This window comes from Nymphaea colorata, chromosome 10, assembly GCF_008831285.2.
Source record: "Nymphaea colorata isolate Beijing-Zhang1983 chromosome 10, ASM883128v2, whole genome shotgun sequence".
NCBI classification, from domain to species: Eukaryota; Viridiplantae; Streptophyta; class Magnoliopsida; order Nymphaeales; family Nymphaeaceae; genus Nymphaea; species Nymphaea colorata.
This window is the reverse complement of record NC_045147.1, coordinates 20,717,692-20,735,219: the sequence shown is the minus strand read 5'-3', so window position 1 is coordinate 20,735,219 and position 17,528 is coordinate 20,717,692. Positions and strand designations below refer to the sequence as shown.

General features: G+C 39.3%; 3 protein-coding genes across 4 annotated transcripts; 1 reads left to right on the top strand and 2 right to left on the bottom strand.

Annotated features, from left to right (window-relative positions):
• Positions 1-1,694: 1,694 nt before the first annotated feature.
• Positions 1,695-7,307, bottom strand: LOC116261800 (phosphopantetheine adenylyltransferase 1). Of its 2 annotated transcripts, none has more exons than XM_031640664.2 (7): positions 7,154-7,307; positions 6,065-6,235; positions 5,805-5,876; positions 5,582-5,641; positions 4,087-4,181; positions 2,554-2,623; positions 1,695-2,253 (listed from the first exon to the last, which is right to left on the bottom strand). In XM_031640664.2, exons 2-7 carry the CDS (start codon positions 6,188-6,190, stop codon positions 2,149-2,151), a joined length of 528 nt encoding a protein of 175 aa, XP_031496524.1. In that variant the 5' UTR covers positions 6,191-6,235; positions 7,154-7,307; the 3' UTR covers positions 1,695-2,148. The 2 variants fall into 2 exon arrangements, with proteins under 2 accessions (XP_031496524.1, XP_031496526.1); XM_031640666.2 differs by lacking the exon at positions 7,154-7,307 and adding an exon at positions 6,324-6,465.
• Positions 7,308-10,864: 3,557 nt separating this feature from the next.
• On the top strand, positions 10,865-14,723 carry LOC116263204 (cathepsin B-like protease 2). Its single transcript, XM_050080197.1, has 10 exons — positions 10,865-11,195; positions 11,645-11,698; positions 11,792-11,872; positions 11,974-12,158; positions 12,326-12,422; positions 13,168-13,293; positions 13,747-13,965; positions 14,147-14,260; positions 14,345-14,380; positions 14,473-14,723. Exons 1-10 carry the CDS (start codon positions 11,142-11,144, stop codon positions 14,605-14,607), a joined length of 1,101 nt encoding a protein of 366 aa, XP_049936154.1. The 5' UTR covers positions 10,865-11,141; the 3' UTR covers positions 14,608-14,723.
• On the bottom strand, positions 14,626-15,653 carry LOC116263205 (uncharacterized). The gene is made up of 4 exons (XM_031642845.1): positions 15,492-15,653; positions 15,152-15,243; positions 14,988-15,073; positions 14,626-14,903 (listed from the first exon to the last, which is right to left on the bottom strand). The coding sequence occupies exons 1-4, from the start codon at positions 15,541-15,543 to the stop codon at positions 14,774-14,776; spliced, it is 360 nt and encodes a 119-aa protein (XP_031498705.1). The 5' UTR covers positions 15,544-15,653; the 3' UTR covers positions 14,626-14,773.
• Positions 15,654-17,528: the final 1,875 nt, after the last annotated feature.

Genomic DNA, 17,528 nt, shown 5'->3' with positions numbered 1-17,528 from the left:
TTTCAGCAAGATATTTCTACATCCAAGCTGGGCACCTAAATTTACAAGTGCGTCCGGCATCTTAGTAGAGGATGGAATTGTAGGTTTTATGTTGGTCTTATAAAAGATGCAATACAGACTTGATGAGGATATGAAAGCTGTTTGCGCACACCTACCTTTTAAGATTCTCATTGGCATGGTATCTTGTAAACGACAGTCTGAATCTGCTGATTCGAATGGGATTGGTAGCAAATCAATTCGGTTCATTGGCTGATAGAAAGGTGTCTAGTGCCATGCACTATTTATTTTTTATTATTTCTAAATGTGTTGAAGTGTTTCTTATTTTTAACTTTTTGTATATGCTTCTTTTATTTTTAACATGTAGAATACCTTTTTGTTGACTCGTAACCGACGAATCGTTGGATCAGCAGCCTGACTGATTCTATTCAAATTCTGATTTAGAGCTTCTTCTTTGCTTTTAAGTGTTCCAAAAAGATCAAAGTTATACACATTGTTTGGTATTATTTATTAAGACAAAAAAAAAAAGTGTGTTTCGGGTTCTGCTTTTTATGCTGTCAGCTGGAACAAAAACAATTATAAAAGGGACGTATACTATAACATAATGGGTCTCACGGTCACACTTGGTCTTAACCAAACCCACCCACTTGGAGGTTCTTTGTGAGAGCAATAAAAGCTCAAAAAGATTTCTCGAAATCAAACTTCAAGACGTATAAATTTTCAGCTTGATTGACGAGTACCACTTGCAACTACAAGAAGGGTAGTGAGACCACCAGACGGATGATAGGGAATTTATCAATCCCCACAAAAGTTGGAGATACATATTCAGTCAATCACCAAAAGTAGACGGAGCAGTTCAGATAGATATGCTGATAAGATACTTCAGATTGAATGAGACAAGGCAAAGAACAATGGAAATGAATCACTTGAATCACAGTGGACTCATCAATTTTTTCCCTTTGTTCTTGTGCTCTGTAGCTCTAGCAGAGTGCAGGTTGCATGTGTGCTGCATATTTGATTGGTACAAAGTTGTGCTACATGGCATTGTTAAAAACAGGTCGACAAAATCACGCATAGCCTTCAAAGCACAGAAAAGAAGCCACTAGATCTATCAACATGCTGAAATTTCTTATCTGTTAACTGGTTGCCAGTACCTTGAGAAAGAAAACATGAAATCCTAGGTCCTCGATATTTTTTATGCAGAGACTAATGCTCAGAATATTTTGCCAGTATCTGTGAAGGCTTAAGAGGGCCGCACAAGGAGCACATGCATGTGTGTTGTCTCTGGTTGGAAAATCATTCAGTTCATAATTGTACATGATCTTGTCATAATGCCTATTATAACCACATCCAATCTGCATAGCTGTGAAAGGAGGAACTTGATAGCGTCAGAATAAGAAGAGATGTACCATTATCTCAACTTTGAATATTTACATGGCCATTTTTTTATGATAGTCGTCCATGTATCACTTGAACTACAGGTTATGAGAATTTTCATCCAAAAGTTCCATGGGGTAAAAGCAAGAAGCTACATATATATAACTTCACACGCAGCTACTGCATGTATTTGTGGATCAAAATGCAAATGGTACCTTCCATAAGATTGTCAAGGAACAAAGCTACCAGGCTGAGAAACCAGAAAAAATAATGGTAAACCTAAAGTCTAAAGAAGAAATGGTACTATCACAACGATCATATAGTCCACAAAATAATCATGTAAACACCTGAAAGTTTTACAAGGAAACAGTCAACGATTATGACGCTTGTGCTAACATGTGAAAAACCATCATGGCAGGAGAATTTTCTCCATCAGTGACGATTTACAGCACAATCCCCAGCTATGAAAACTCACAGTTCACAAACACTTGTGTGAGGCCTTCTCACTACAGGAAGTCTTTACCTACACGAACCAGCCAAAGCAATTTGCAAAATAACATCTTTCCAGTTATTTCTTATGAACTACAATAAATATATGTTCTGAAACAGATGCCTTCTCTTGGTTCACTTGCTTCCTGGCTGTCTGGGTCCCTACTCAACCAATTCGTTCCTGTTCTACCAAATCGCGTGCTATCTGGTTTCCTTCCTTTCTTGCTGATCATCAACATCCAGTCCCTGGATGTCTCGACACTGTGCTCTGCTGGAATGTCCATTTTATGTTTGTGCATGATTACCTTTTTCAGCCTCCATTCTCCTTAATGCTGTGGAGCTAAGCTTTTCTCCACCTGATTCTTCAGATAAAAGATCTACTACCTCCACCTGAAACAAATGCACACAGCAAACTGTGTGTCAGCTAAGATCAATTACCTCCACCCTCCTGTGGGCTTTAAACCAAGTTACAAACCAATGCTACTCATGGTCTAGAACATTCATCAAGGCTACTAATGCATTACAAGTTTATGCATAAATACATGAGGAAATACCATAAAAGACAATGGATGAGCAGTTCACAGACCAGCAAACCCCTTCAGCTCTTCATGACAATAAAAGCAGGAATAAGACAGTTGTTTCAAAGTTAAACATCGCAGAAGGTTAACATGGAAAAAAGAAGACTGATACCTTCAATAGTGGTAGACCTCTCTCAGCTCTTCGTTTATTAACTGACAAGCCACCTGCTAGAGTCTCCTTGCTATACAACCACACAAAACAACACCACGACCAAGTAAATCGGCAAGAAAAGAGATAGGCCTGCCTAATGCAGCCCCCAGGTTGAAAAAAAAAACTATAAACAATAGATATCAAAATCTGAGTGATTGTAACATGAATACACAAGGACAACCATAGAAAGCAAAATGATAGTAATAAAAGTTTGATGCAAAATTAAGAAATTACAAGAAAATGTAATAAAGTTAAATATGAATATCAGTTTTCCAAAAACGATAGTTCTGTCTAAAATAGAATATCATGAACTTCTTAGATGATGCTTTTATGGTTTTGCCCATTTAAAGAACATGAAGATGTGGTGCTTGTCTCAATGCGCTGAAACACCTGGAGAAAAGATAAATAACTGGAGCCCACAAGTAATGATGGTCATGAACTTCGTGATTATTAGACACTAAAATTATTCTTCTGATTGCAGGACTGCTACTGAAGTTTCTATTGGATCCAATCAATAAAATATAATATATATATATATATGTGTGTGTGTGTGTGTGTGTATATGCATACAATAATTATTTGAGATGCAACAGGGAGGACCATCAACGACCAACTTGATCTCTATAAACATGCATGTGGGCTTTAAGAGATTAACAATGTTGTAATATTGGTAGCAGCACCATATCATGTTTTTAACAATATCGCATCTCAACCGACAGGGACCAATGCATTCGTCTTATATAGGTGATTTTAAATTGTTACCTAAATCAAATAAAACGAAAGTTAATTTTTTAATATTATTTCATTGATATATCAGCCGATAGAGGCCAGGTGGCAGCTGATACCTTGAAGGGCCATATTTCTATTTTGTTTTGTTGGTAATATTGTGTACCAGTTGATATGCACTGATACTGAAAAGATTAGAGCTTATCACAGTGTGAACTTGCAGAAAGTAAATCAGTTTTTCAACTTTATTAATGTTTAAATGAATGAAACTTGGTTCGAATAAATTTTAAGCCAGTATATTATGTCTCTTGCCAATAGATATACAGAGCTTGATTATTTTTAGTCAACTGAAATATCCAGGATGCCAATCTGTGTGAACGGTGTGCATTTGTATGTGTATGTGTGCAGCTTAGCAGTCTAACATAAAGGACGTTGACCATGTTTCCTTTTGTTTTATCTTTTTATGTTATGGACTCTACTAACTTCCTCAAACCATAAAGCCTTCACGTTTCCATTTTCAGGAACTTCCCTGAAGCTAGTACCCCCAAATTACCAGGTCCCAAGCATCTTGACTCAGTTTCAACTTTGGTTGAAGGGAGCTGAAATAAAACTGTAGATGCATATACAAGTAGATGGGATCTAAATTAGAGACATCGTAATTTCAAGCTGCAACGTAAAGGAATTTAGACCCATTAAAGAATAGTGTTCAGCTTTCCAAATAACATTAGAAGGTGCTACCAAAAAAAGTGAGCCACTATGGGAACATACCTAACAATGATGGCGTCCAAGTTCTCATCAACAATTGATGGGCCATAAGGATCCAATATGGGCTCCACCTGAACAAGCAGTGCTGGTTTAACAGACTGTATACACAATCCAAAAAAAGAAATTATGAGTTTTGAGTGGGAGGAAACTATAAACTTAAGAACATTGGCATGCTTCACAGCAATGAAAATATGGAACCCCTCAAATATAGTGAAAACATAAGAGAACGACCCTAATCTTTGAACAAGTAATGTATGGAACCCTAATTGATGATTTTTGTTCAAGAAAGAAATCTCAAGTTTGCAACAAACTACCTTGGGCAAAGCTGTCCCTGATGCTTCATTGTGACTATAGATTTTCCATTATTCAGAGACAAATTTATGCATAGTTTCCAGAGATATAATAATCCATTTGAAAGTATAAATGCTAAGCTCAGGCTTATTAGGTTCTTTCCTTATTTACTCAAACAAGTCCTTTAAACATACAGTTGTTAAGACACCCTAAACATTGATGACAACTCTTTAACGAAAAATCTTGTTTTCCTCATCCTACGTGCCCAGACAAAGAGAAACTAAAAGGAAGAGAACCTAATAAATGAATTGAGGATTTTGGATGTTGCAAGTTTTGAATTATAATGTTCCACTGCTCATACCCATAATGGCTTCTGTGCACATACTCATGTGCATATGTTCCAATATGACTTCCTTGACACTTTTAGACATTACAGCACATATTTAGTGTTTCTACTTCTAATTGGGTACTACTTGCTACTTATTAAGCACTTCTCAGCAAATTATAGAAGGACTGGCTTGAACATGGGGTAACTGCTACCAAGCATGAAAAGAACTTCTTATGAAGTGCACGTTGCATATTCAGTGCATGAAATGTATGCTTCGGCCCCTAGGTGAAAATTATAAAACCAAGATCAAATCTTAAACACCTTCAAATTCACATTTCTTCTTTCGGCTAAACCATTTTCTTCCAAATTTTGCTTTTCAAACTTTGTACCAATAGATTCCAACAAATTACCAAACAGGCATGAGTAACATGAAAGACAAACAGAATCCCTAAAAGAAATGCACTTTCTGAAACCTTGTTCAATTCTGAGGCATGATTGAAGTTCGACTCTGAGAAGTGCTTGACACTAAGCGTTGTCTAGCTTTTCAGCAATTTACTATTCTGCAATAGTTACCATCTGCTTATAGATAGCTTCCACAAGTGGGTTACTACGCCTTTCATTTTATTAACGGACAAAAAGGGCATGCACAATCTTTGGAAATAAGAAAGAAATGAAAGCAACAAAAGCAAGTTCATTGCATTAACATGTTTAACCATGTTATGCAGCATGGCGTTTTGAAAACGGAAAAAATAAGTGACGATAACTGATTCATTCGACACAAAAGAATTAATTTAACATCAAGCAAATCTAGACAACCCAAACGAAAAACTAAGTACAACTAAAAAACAAGAAACTATATTTTTTAGGTAGAGAACCGACCTTGATGTAATCTTGAACAGCACTCATCCGCACCTCAATCGGTTGGATCAACTCCGACAGCTGCAAAGGAAAATGTCAACATTCTAACAATTCATTCTAACACCTAAACCTAGACAAACCCAATTACCAGCATCAGCCAGAACTTCTCAGGAGAAAAAGAAAAAAGAGACACATCCACAGAACGCCAATCAAGAAAACCGGAGGAAGCTTAACGAAAATCAACCTCTTTCTTGACGAGCATCGGCTCATCACAGACGCCAACGACGACCCTCTCCGTAGCTAAATCCGCAGAAGCCTGAAAATCCAAATATTCGAATTGAAAGAAATCAAATCCAGCCCCGAGCTTCCATCTTTTCTCTTCCACTTCCTTCTTGAGCCGCAAAACAAACAAAAGGTTTTTGAAAAAAACAAAACAAGCGGCAGTAAAGTACAAAAGAGGAAAGGATGAAGAGAAAGAAGAAGTAGTAGCCGCGAAGAGAGGACCTTCAGGAGACGGCGATGGCCATCGTGGAGGCGATCGAATGTCCCTCCGAGCACCACAGCGGCGTAAGAATTGGGACCTGATCTCGTCTCCAGTACATTCTCCGGTGGATGAATCGGCTGAACCATGGCTCCGGATTCACCAGAACTGCCCCGCCAGCGTCACTGAGACCCCTGACGGCACGAAAGACAGGAGAAACCCACTGACCATCAGCGACCCATCGGAAAAAAGATATAGAAAAAGGGCCGGAAGGTTAGTTACGAGGAAAGGGCGGGAAATTAGTTAGATGTTAGATTGGTGGGCGGCGTTCGTTGCTTTCTTTCTCCACGAGCTCAGAGCAGCCACGTCATTGTGAGCGACCGATAAGGACACTGAACGGTAGGTGGGTGGTGAGAGGTGCTCCCATGGCGTGACACATGGATATGGATCCTCTAGAAAAAGAGATGGATCCGATCTGATACTGATCTCACCTTCTAACAATGTAATATTGGAAGGAGAAAAAATAATTGGACACAAAAAGGCAGAACTATCGAAGATGTAACAAAATTCCAGTACCGGGTCCCGAACTCGGATGAAAACCAAGATAACACACAACACGATATGAAAATTTAGGGATCTCCTCAAAAGCCAGCCTGCGCAATAACCTGCTTCGGCAGATTCGATTCGATTCGATCCCTGAAAAAATGCAATAATCTCATTCCCGCTGATCCGCCATCCTGATCTAATTCAACCAGACAGAAGCACCCGAAAGTCGCGTCCATGCCAAATTTTAAGGGGAAACAGAAATGAGAAACTCGGTTCATCTTGGAATTACGACCTCTAACCAAGATGGGAAACTAGGAAATGACGTGGGAGCGAAGGAGAAGCAGAAAACCGAAGAGGAAAGCAAATTTCTCGAACGTAAGGGAGACTGCAAATTTTGGAAAAGGGACGGAGAAGAGCGGGTCCTGAGAGGGCCAGCTCCTTGAGCAGTAAGACAAAAACCTATCGCCCCCAGCAACTCTCCACTACCTGCAACTCACTGGGAAGATCCCGGCCAGGTTTCTAGGAGAGATAGAGTGAGAAAGAGAGAGAGAGAGAGAGAAGGTTACCTTGAGAGAAAGACGATCGGCGAGGCTCCCACCTCTGCGCTGCTCTTCTCCCTGCGGTGAGAATGAATTGTTAAAACTATCTACTCGGCAGGTTCCACTATTTATTTACGTGATTGGCTACAGAATTGCTGATTTTCAGGCAAACATATCTTTTCTTTCTTTATTTTGTTCTATCTATCTATATCAACAAGAGATTTTATTGTGATTTTCATTTATGTTAACATGAATGCTCTGAGGCAAAACATAATTCACAAAAAAAAAAAAAACTCATGAAACAAAATCTGCGAGCCCTTCTCCACGGTTTTCTTTCACGTTTGATGGCTGGACGCGAATTTTCTGAAAATAAAAAATATTTTTTCCATACATTTCTTCTTCGTTTTTCATTCATCTAAAATATTAAAATATATTTTTTAGATGATTGACATCCTGTGTCACCAAGGTGCGGGGTGGGGCATATTTCAAAAAATTTAAGTGGGATAATATTTAATAATATTATTATTAATTTATTATAATAATACTAATCATATATATAATATATATGACAAAAAGTTCAAAATTGCAATTTGCTTTTCAGGTTTTTTCATGAACACCTAAATTCAAACATACAACTGTAGACCAGGATCTTGTGAGTTGACAATTAATAGTGAATAGCGATGGATGCACGACTCGGCTGGGGAACCATAGCTGTGACATTGACATCGACGCTGAATATATATATATATATATATATATATAGAGAGAGAGAAAAAAAAGAAGAAGAGCCCATAAAATGAGAATATATAACAAAATTTGAGAACAAAATGTTCACTAGGTACAAAAGAAAAAAACAATCCGCAAAAAAAACAAACCGCAAAAACAGAAACAGGAAGAAAAAATATACAATATAATGCACAGAAAAAATAAGAGAGTCGGGGTGAGAGAGGAACGACGAAGCGACACAGTCACCCAGCCGCAGACGAACATCGGCGCTTTAATCGAATGATAAACTGGACATCCCCTTGCACAAGACGAGCCACAGAATCTAGCGAAGAAAAGGTATCCCTGAAGACCCTGTTGTTACGTTCCTCCCAAATGCACCACCAAGCTAAAATGAGCCACGGCCTCCAGACATGACTCCAAGAAGCAGACAAGTGGGGTGAAAGAAGGAGGGAGATGCAACACACAAGGAGCTTCTATTGCACTGCAGCGGGCATGGGGCAAATGGAGAGGGTCAGAGGGGAAGCTTCAGTGGCAGGTCCTGCACTGCAGCTGTTGCCGATTGCAAATTTTCTTAACCAAATAAACCGAGAGAAAACAGGGGCGTTGGAAGAGGGTTGAGGAAGAAGACGAAATAGGAAAACAGGCTCGAGAAAACGAAAATATGAAATAAACCCTTTGCAAAGTAGCTACCTGAACTAATTGATGCCGCCGGCAGAGACGATCGCAGCCGACGCTGGACGGAAAGGAAGCTGCTGCCGGTGGAAGGGACGATTGTAGGAGAGATAGAAAAGGGCAGAACTCAGAAGGCATTAGCAAAGGGAAAGGGGCCAGTCGGGGGACGCCCGATAGCTTTTGTAGAAAAATGAAAATTAAAAAAAAAAAAAACCTAAAAGATGGACCAAAATAGACATACACGTTTTTGGTGCGCGTTAAAAAATGACATTTTTAGTTTGGTGCGGCTGACCGCACCCAACTCACCGTTGACAGACTTCGGTGCGAATCAGGGTCGCACCCGCACCTGCATCGCGTCGATGCAGGTGCAGATGCATTTTAGGCGCGCCCTGGTATCGTAGTTGACATCTAGAATAAGGTGAGGACATTGTATGAATGCAAATTATGGTAGATTCATATAATACTTTAATCTGACCTAATTTTTTTGTTGTTACTAATACCAACAGCTTTTAAATATTTAATTAGCAGGCTAATTTTAATTTTCCTCTTTATATACATAACTTTGATGTAGAACATCAGTTTTTACAATTTAAAGGACATATCGCTGATGTATAGTCTATGTCAAACTCAAATGTACAATATAACACGTCGGTTTTTACCATTTAAACAACGTACACCTAATGCATTTGCTTAAAATAGTATCATTTGTTCTTAAGCATTACTTTAACGTTGCCCTAATCTCTTAGCCGATATGAGATCATACTATTAATTTTCATTCATAGTTTTATGGACGTATAAGCTTAGATTTTCAACCTTCTTCATCATTCAAAAACAGTCCTGAGAAGTTGATTGGTTTGCAATCGCATTGGCTAAGTGAGTAACAACTGAATTAATTGTGAACCAAACAAAAAAAAATATTTTTTAACATATCTACATATATAAACTAATTGAAATATATCTTATTAAAAAAGTTGCTACCAATTCGATCTGGATGGGCTGATTGGGCTTTGAAGTGATAACAATGCCTTGGACATAACGAATTGAGATTGCCTCCCGCTCCTTCCTCTTTCTCCAAATTTCATAACTAAGCTCTAAATGAAAGTTTCTTCTAAAACAAGCCTCTATATTGATATAATTAGACAAAAAACTTTCCATGCTTTTCGTGACTGAGGGCGTATGAGCTTCCTTCCGAGTTTTCCATTATATTAATTAAAAAAAAAATACTAATTCTACTCTGCAATTGCCGTTAAAAGTCCAAACTTGTTGAGTGAAACTTCAGCAAAAACATAAAAGTTTCACGCGTTTTAGGAAGATAAAGATTATATAAAGGCTTCTGGTTTCCATATTCGTCGGCAATTGCAAAGCCTCGCTATAGAAATACACATGAGACCTCTTTTTGGAACGACGATAGAAAATGCAGGCCTCCAAGTGGAATTTTTTTTTTCTTGTTTCATTGACAAATGAAAGAAACTCGATCTTATGATTGACTCTGGCGTTTATGTTTTTCTCTTCCTGCTTGCTATCGAGAATCTCTTCGTTATATAAAAATATATACTTTTTAATTTAATCCGGTTCGGACTCCGGTTTTAAGTGCAGGTCGAGCTGACTCAACTCCTTATGGGTCGGGCCGATGCCCAGGTTTACTCTTCACCGTGAAGCTACCAAATACCCAACACTGCCACTAGCAAAAACATTATTTAAGTCATGACCAGATCCATGATCCATTATCTAATCATGTCTCTGCAGTTCAAAACCAAAAATTTGGTTAGAAGCGCACTAATTCAAAACTTCCATGCTTAAACAAGTATATATTAAATATATATATATATTACCAACTTTTTTTTTTTTTGACTCGGCTACTAATTTGGTGGGGCTGATGTGACCAATAACCCACTCCAAACCACATTTCCAAAAAAAATTTTGAACTTGAAGTTGGATACCATTTTATATATGGGTCCGAACCCAGATAACCCTTAAGAGAGATCTGGGACCATAATATGCATATATAATCCAGGTTGGTTTGAGACCAGCTTCAACTCATTAGATCCAGCCAATTTTAAACCGGAGCTATTACTTTAAACTCGGATCCAGATTCAAAACAGGTTGGGAACCATCTCACCTGATGCACCCAAACCTCAGTCAACAGGCCACGCATCAATCACATGTAATCGGATCGGGGTTGAAGTAGAAAGACCCGATCCGAATTTGAATGGATCTGGACTCGGGATCGTGTTTGATCAGCGAATAGCGATAGGCCATTTGATGAATCAACGTTGGCGGAAGGGGATAAGTGGAGGAAAGCGGCTCCTGGAGATCCGGGTCGGGAAGCAAGCAGGCGATGACTGGTTGGCGGCCATTGAGGGAAGAATGGGCCAACCGAAGGTCGCGTCCAATTATCGGCAAGCGCGCCAGCGCCGAAAGCGTCTCAAAATCATGAACCTGACGTGGATTTCGTGACAAGTTCGCGATTATGACGTCACGGAATCGTGATATTCTGTGGCTATTTAGCCGCCGTGCCAAAACTTGCTTCCTCAAGGCGCGGGGATCCTCGAGTCGTCGTCTCTCTCCCATTCCTAGATTTTTTCCGTAGAGAGGCGGAGGGAGGTTGGAGATCGGGATGGGGAGGTCGTCGGTCACGTTCGCGCTTTTTCTTCTGATCGCGGTTGGCGAGGTATGCTGTTTCTTTTTTCTTCTACCGCGAGTTGGGAGATCCTGTTTTTGTTCCATGGCTTCAAAGGAGTAGTTTTATCTCATTGACTTCCTCAATAGTCGGGAAAGATGGAAGATATCTGCCTCTTAGGCGGTACTTTTGGTGGGTCGTACGACAAGCTAGTTTCATGATCTTCAAGTTGTATATGAGAGCTCTTAGGATGTCCACTTTTTCTTCTTTTCTTTTCAATTAAATATTCTGGGGACTTTTTGTTTTCAAGATAGTATGTTTTTTATCAAATTAACCATTTTGCGAGAGTTAATCAGTTGCGAAACTCAAATGGGATTTGTTTACAGGAAACAAGAGATGTATAAACTACGTTTGTTAGTTTATAGACTTGAAAGTAGATTGTCTTATGTTTTAATAACAGCAGTTGTTAAGCGATACAGCAATTTCTTTCTCCGTTTTAGGTTTTTGCTGTGAAGCCAATACTGCCCATCAGTCATTCTGGCAAACTTCTTGAGGTGGGTCTCGGTCAATTTCTTTGTTCAGTTTGAGGAGTAATAACTACAGTGAAATTAAATACTAGTGTTGCTTTGCCTTTTTTGGATGTACAGAAATCTATAGTAGAAGAGATCAATTCGAATCCAAAGGCTGGATGGGTGGCTGCATTAAATCCCAGATTCTCAAATTACACAGTGAGCATTAAGTTTGCTTGAATATGTCTTTTTGTTCTTGGATTAAACGGTGCATGGTGGTGAGCTTATGGTTGTGCCTGATTCTGTGCTGTGAGTTATAGATTGGGCAATTCAAACACATATTGGGAGTGAAGTCAACACCTAAAAATATGTTAGAGTCCCTGCCTGTTAAAAGGCATGATAGAAGCTTGAAGTTGCCACAGCATTTCGATGCACGAACTGCCTGGCCACAATGTAGCACAATTGGGAGAATACTTGGTAAATCACTCAGAAATTGGACTTTTTGAATCTAACAGAATTGTTTTTGGTTAGATGCTGACAATTTGTTCTGCCTTTTCTCATTCTTTGGAACTGCTTGATCGGACACCATGCTTGTAGATCAGGTAATTTTGTCTGCTACTTTGTTCATGTTGTTCATTCTTCTACATGGCTTGCGCCTCATTCTTCCTTTGTGTCCACTTTTCTTTTTCAACAGGGCCATTGTGGTTCTTGTTGGGCATTCGGTGCAGTGGAGTCTCTGTCAGACCGCTTCTGCGTCCATTTTAATGTGGTAATGTTTTCTTCTTACGGTTGCATCGATAATCCAGAAGAAACAAAGTTTAAAGGTTTTGGATTTCTGGGTTGTTAGGACTTTGGACAAAGATGAATAGGCCCAGGAAATTTATGCTAAGTTTGATGGAAACTGGTAAAGGGAGTCCATTTTACGTGCTGTTTGGATGGAGGGAAAGGGAGAGAAATGAATGAATGGAAAGGAAAGGAAACAGAATTAAGGGAATGGGAAGGGAAAGGAGAGGAAAGGAAAGAGAAAGAACGGATGTCAAACGTTTTTCCTTTCTGTCCCAATCTCTCCAAATTTGAAGTGACTGGATTTACATTATCTCTCCTGTCCTTTCCTTCCCTCTCCTTTGCTTCTTGCATCCAAATGAGTTTCTTGTTTTTCTTTCAGTTAGCCAACCAAACACATGAATGACCACCATTTTCCTCCCTTTCCCTCCATCCAAAGAGGGCGTAATGTGGTAATGTTTTCTTTATAAGTTGCATCAATAATCCACAACAAAACAAGGTTTTAAGGATTTGGGCTTCTGGGTTGTTGGGACTTTGGACAAGCTGAATAGGTCCAGGAAATTTATGCTAAGTTTGGTAAAGAGATTGACCTGTTTGAGTTCTGAATTCTGTTACGGTAAGTAATGAGTTGGGTTACATGGCAGCATGACCACAGGTTACCCTTGTTTGAGTCCCTCTAATTTTATATGGTGAAGATATCCCTTTTTTTTCTAACTAGTTATTTTCTGCAGAACATCTCGCTGTCCGTGAATGATCTTCTCTCATGCTGTGGCTTTATGTGTGGAGATGGCTGTGATGGAGGCTATCCCATTTCCGCATGGAGATACTTTGTTCACCATGGTGTTGTCACCGAAGAGGTACTAGCTAACAATATGTGCTTGGGTGCACTTGCAAATCAAATATGAGCGCTTGAAATTGGTGCAATTTTTTTTATGATGTTTTAATTCAAGTCAGAAAATGATGGCCTGCATGGAGTGATCTATATTTCAAATTTTTACATTAATTACGTTTGATGTTTTAGTTGGATTACTATGTCTATGAAAGATAGTTAGAGACCTCTAACCTGAAAGTGGTTTTCATATAAAAATACTATCACATTGAAAATATATATTTATGCCTACCACCTGCTTTTTTCGAGGTATTCTTGAAACATTGGAATTTTGCTGGATAGTTGACAATCACTAAAAATTTGGCAGCTTTACTTGTTTTTCTCTTGTTTTTTTAGAAAGAATCTGCTAAATTCTCTGCCTTGTTGTCTTTATATGTCTAGGATGTCTAATCAGTTCTTGTTACCATAAAATTTCTGGCAGTGTGACCCTTACTTCGATGATACTGGATGCAAACATCCCGGCTGCGAGCCTGCCTACCCAACTCCCAAATGTGTGAAAAAATGCCAACTGCAGAACCAGGTGTGGCGCAACTCCAAACATTATAGTGCGAATGCTTATAGAGTCCATTCGGACTGCCACAGCATCATGGCAGAAGTATACCAAAATGGCCCCGTGGAAGTCTCATTCTCCGTTTATGAGGTAACACATATCCAACTTGATCTTTCTTCTACGCAATTGCATTTAAGAAATCAAAAGTAAGTTCTTAAGATTTGGACAAGTAGCATCCAAAGCTCCCAATATTAGACTTCATGGGCAACTACGGATATTGAGTAATATCATTGCGGCATCCGAGGATAATTCGCTTTGCTATGTACTATAGGACTTCGCGTACTACAAGTCGGGCGTTTACAAGCACATAACTGGAGACATGTTGGGAGGCCATGCGGTCAAGCTAATTGGGTGGGGTACCTCAGATGAAGGAGAAGACTACTGGGTCTGTCTTCTGATAAATATCATTCTCCCTTTGTTATTTCTTATGGGAACTGCACTTATTTGATGTATGGCTTTCTCTGTGCAGCTTCTTGCAAACCAGTGGAACAGGAGCTGGGGGGATGTAAGTTTCTATATCATCCCACATGAATTGCGTACTTTTTTTTTTTTCTTTTTTTTGGTTTCTGATCTCACTAAACCATTTCTTTCCCCCAGGACGGGTACTTCAAGATCAAAAGGGGAGTTAATGAATGTGGAATCGAAAGGGATGTGGTCGCAGGCATGCCATCATCCAAGAATCTAATAAGGAGCTTTGCTGGTGAAAGCGAAGGAGATGGCATCGCAATTTGATGTAATATAATCTGTTGATTAAGAAAACAGAAACAGAACGTGATATGTATTAAGTATTATGTCCGCAACAAACTTGCTTACATGTTTATTGATACTAGAAACATATTCTTACTACATACCCCAGCATTATATACATATTTACACCAAACTATCTTCCTCCTGAAAATCAATTAGCACACAAGCTCTTTTTATTTGCCATCTCTGCAACATGAAACTGGGCCACGTAATTGAAAGATCTGTAATTAGTATCATCCTCTGGAGGTTCATTCAGGTAAGCCCAGCTGCTTCTCGTCCACCTGTTTGCCACTCAAGTTTGAGTACTTCCTAGCCTGAAATTTATCATTGAAAGCAGCTGAAAGGAATTTTCTCTAGCATCTTACCAGTCATCTTTCTTGTCTATTTTTTCCTGATCGTTTACTAAATTTTCCTGATCAGTTATGGTTTCTTGTTCCTGGTGATCGTTTTCCTGCAGGAGAATAAACCTTTTGGTTACATGATCCAAATTCAAAGAGGAAAGGAAACCTTCTTATGGTTCTCTTGTTACCTCCTTACAGTATGCTTCATGTTCTGCCTTTCTCTGCTTCCAGAAAGTCTCTATCTCCTCTCTGGTGAAGGACTTGTTTCTTTCATAATTAACTGTGCAAAAGCAAAATAAGCATGAACATTAGAAGAAAGTTGAGCAGCCATAGACGTGCAAGACTAAGCACCGTGAAAATCATAAAACTAGAGCTACCCATCATCACCCTCATCTCACAGGTTTGATGGTTCTGCAAAGAGCATGCCTGATGAACAAACAGCAGAAGCCATCATCTATATTTCATTCCTGATGATGGGCAGGCCTGGCTAGCCAATGATGGATCAAAGTTTGGAAGGAAAAAGCTCACCTCTTTCAGGATCCACGAACGGCGAATCCCAACCTGCCATCAGAGAACCCATTTCGCCAAATGCTCCGTACGAGCCAAAACCGCTAAAGAATGAATGCGTTTCAAACTCTGTAACCTTCCTTAGGCTCTAGTCCTCTTATAAATAATGAAGAGCACACAGGAAGCGAAAAACCGGGAACCTGGGATAAAGGCGAAGAAACAAGAGAACGAGTCTCGATGAGGCGGTTCCTACGAAGGAGGACTCCTCCTCCCACAAAAATGACTAACATGTCCCTATCAGAAATCCTTGTCATATGTAACGATAAGAACAAGGTAACAAGCCCGATCAATAAAATATAAATTCACGTTATTTTATGATACGTACAGAAGTACTTCCGCGTTTTAATTACAACACCATCTCATTTTGAAAATTTAGTGATGTTAACTTGTTCCTCACTGGTTTAAAAAGGGGGTTGAAAAAGGGGATTGCGTATCTTGTGGGCAATAGCTTTAGTTGTTTTATTTCCTTCAAATTTTCTTCGGTTCTTTCCATGAATTTCACCCTTCAAATTTACCTCTCAATAAATTTAACTAGTGCTCAACATTTTTCCTCAGACTTGGATTGTGGCTTTGGTCCAATAAACATTTAACATCAGACTGATCTGAAATTACTTTTATATGAGGTTCAAATATGGTAAACAAATACCAGATTACACTATTTTGTAAAAACAAAGATTGGAGAATTTCAGTATATTTGGATGAGTATAAGATTAACAACCCACCACCCGAATAAAACTCCAAGGCCTCCTCTTCCTCTTGCTCCCAAGATCTTGGGTTGTATGGAGAACTGGGTGGGTACAGTACACCCGTCTCCCATTTTGTATAGTATGAAAAGTAGCATCCAAGAGAATCCTTCTAGGAACTCGCCTACTCTACTAACCATGTCATACCCCCATGTAGCTAAAACCATAGATTTGACGTTTGATGAACAGCAATTTGAATCTCAGATTATTAGATCTATAATCTCAAATCACCTCAAAAAGTGCTGCTTCAGCAGCACCACAAACTTGAATTGACACATCTGAACATAACTTCTCAAGATATTGGTCTTTAGTATTTGTTCTCAGCCGACGAATGCGTGTATACATCTGAAAACAAGTCACTTTTTCCAACCAGATACCAAGTTGGCTATATATCGGCAATGTATCGGGGCGTTATAATGTCTTGACTAGAAAGAATGCCCTGTCTGGCAATTTCTTTGTTTAGCTGAGGACACGCAAAAGATAAGTGAAATGATTTGGAGGTGACAGGGAGAAGCGTTTGGGCACAGGAGAAAGCAACAGATTTAGACGCTAGTGAATGACTTTTTTCATCCTTATCCTCATAATTGTAGTTTGGCCAATCTAGTTGGCGGTGATGACAGCTGACCGCCACCTTCGTCGTCATCCTAATGAATCAGAAATAATTCAGGAGACAGAAAAATATCTCTGCATGCACCTCGGATCATTTCCTTTGTCCCTTTTCCCTGCTCATCTCTACCAGGCTTATCCACGCAATTGCTTGTCGCAAGGCCGGTGGAGACTGGAAATCTCTCTCCCTCTAGAAAGATTTTCATGTCTTCGCCTGAAATAGCCGTGGTTGATGATGGTGCTGCTTCAAAGCTCAAGAGCAGAGTCGGTTTTGGTTGTGAGCAACATGTAAGTAATCTACCATTGTTGTCAGAAAGACCAAGATGACACAACAAGCAAGAGACAGAGAGAAACCGACTAAGATACACCAGATTCTTCGATTGAGGGAGAGATCTGAGAGTGAAATTGGACATGAAGCACAGTATTTCACATTCATGTTCTTATCAAATTCTGGATTTTAAGACCATCAATCTGGAGTATGAAGAAAGAGATCGAGATCTCAGGGTGGAGGTTGACATGAAGGCATATTCTTCATGTCCATGTTCTTATCAAAATCCGGATTTAGAAGAATCAATATGAAGACGCAAGATGCAGGAAAATTAATACGAGCACTCTTTCCATTGCAGTTTCTAAATCTTTTTGGTGGTAA

Coding starts and splice junctions, on each gene's coding strand:
- LOC116261800 (XM_031640664.2), bottom strand. CDS start 6,190: ATGGTTCAGCCGATTCATCCACCGGAGAATGTACTGGAGACGAGATCA. Junction 5,642..5,804: donor CGATGCTCGTCAAGAAAGAG/GTTGATTTTCGT, acceptor TTTCCTTTGCAG/CTGTCGGAGTTGATCCAACC. Junction 2,254..2,553: donor GAGGTCTACCACTATTGAAG/GTATCAGTCTTC, acceptor CATTTGTTTCAG/GTGGAGGTAGTAGATCTTTT.
- LOC116263204 (XM_050080197.1), top strand. CDS start 11,142: ATGGGGAGGTCGTCGGTCACGTTCGCGCTTTTTCTTCTGATCGCGGTT. Junction 11,873..11,973: donor CCAGATTCTCAAATTACACA/GTGAGCATTAAG, acceptor TGTGAGTTATAG/ATTGGGCAATTCAAACACAT. Junction 13,294..13,746: donor ATGGTGTTGTCACCGAAGAG/GTACTAGCTAAC, acceptor AATTTCTGGCAG/TGTGACCCTTACTTCGATGA.
- LOC116263205 (XM_031642845.1), bottom strand. CDS start 15,543: ATGGGTTCTCTGATGGCAGGTTGGGATTCGCCGTTCGTGGATCCTGAA. Junction 15,074..15,151: donor ATGAAGCATACTGTAAGGAG/GTAACAAGAGAA, acceptor ATTCTCCTGCAG/GAAAACGATCACCAGGAACA. Junction 14,904..14,987: donor ATAGACAAGAAAGATGACTG/GTAAGATGCTAG, acceptor AGTGGCAAACAG/GTGGACGAGAAGCAGCTGGG.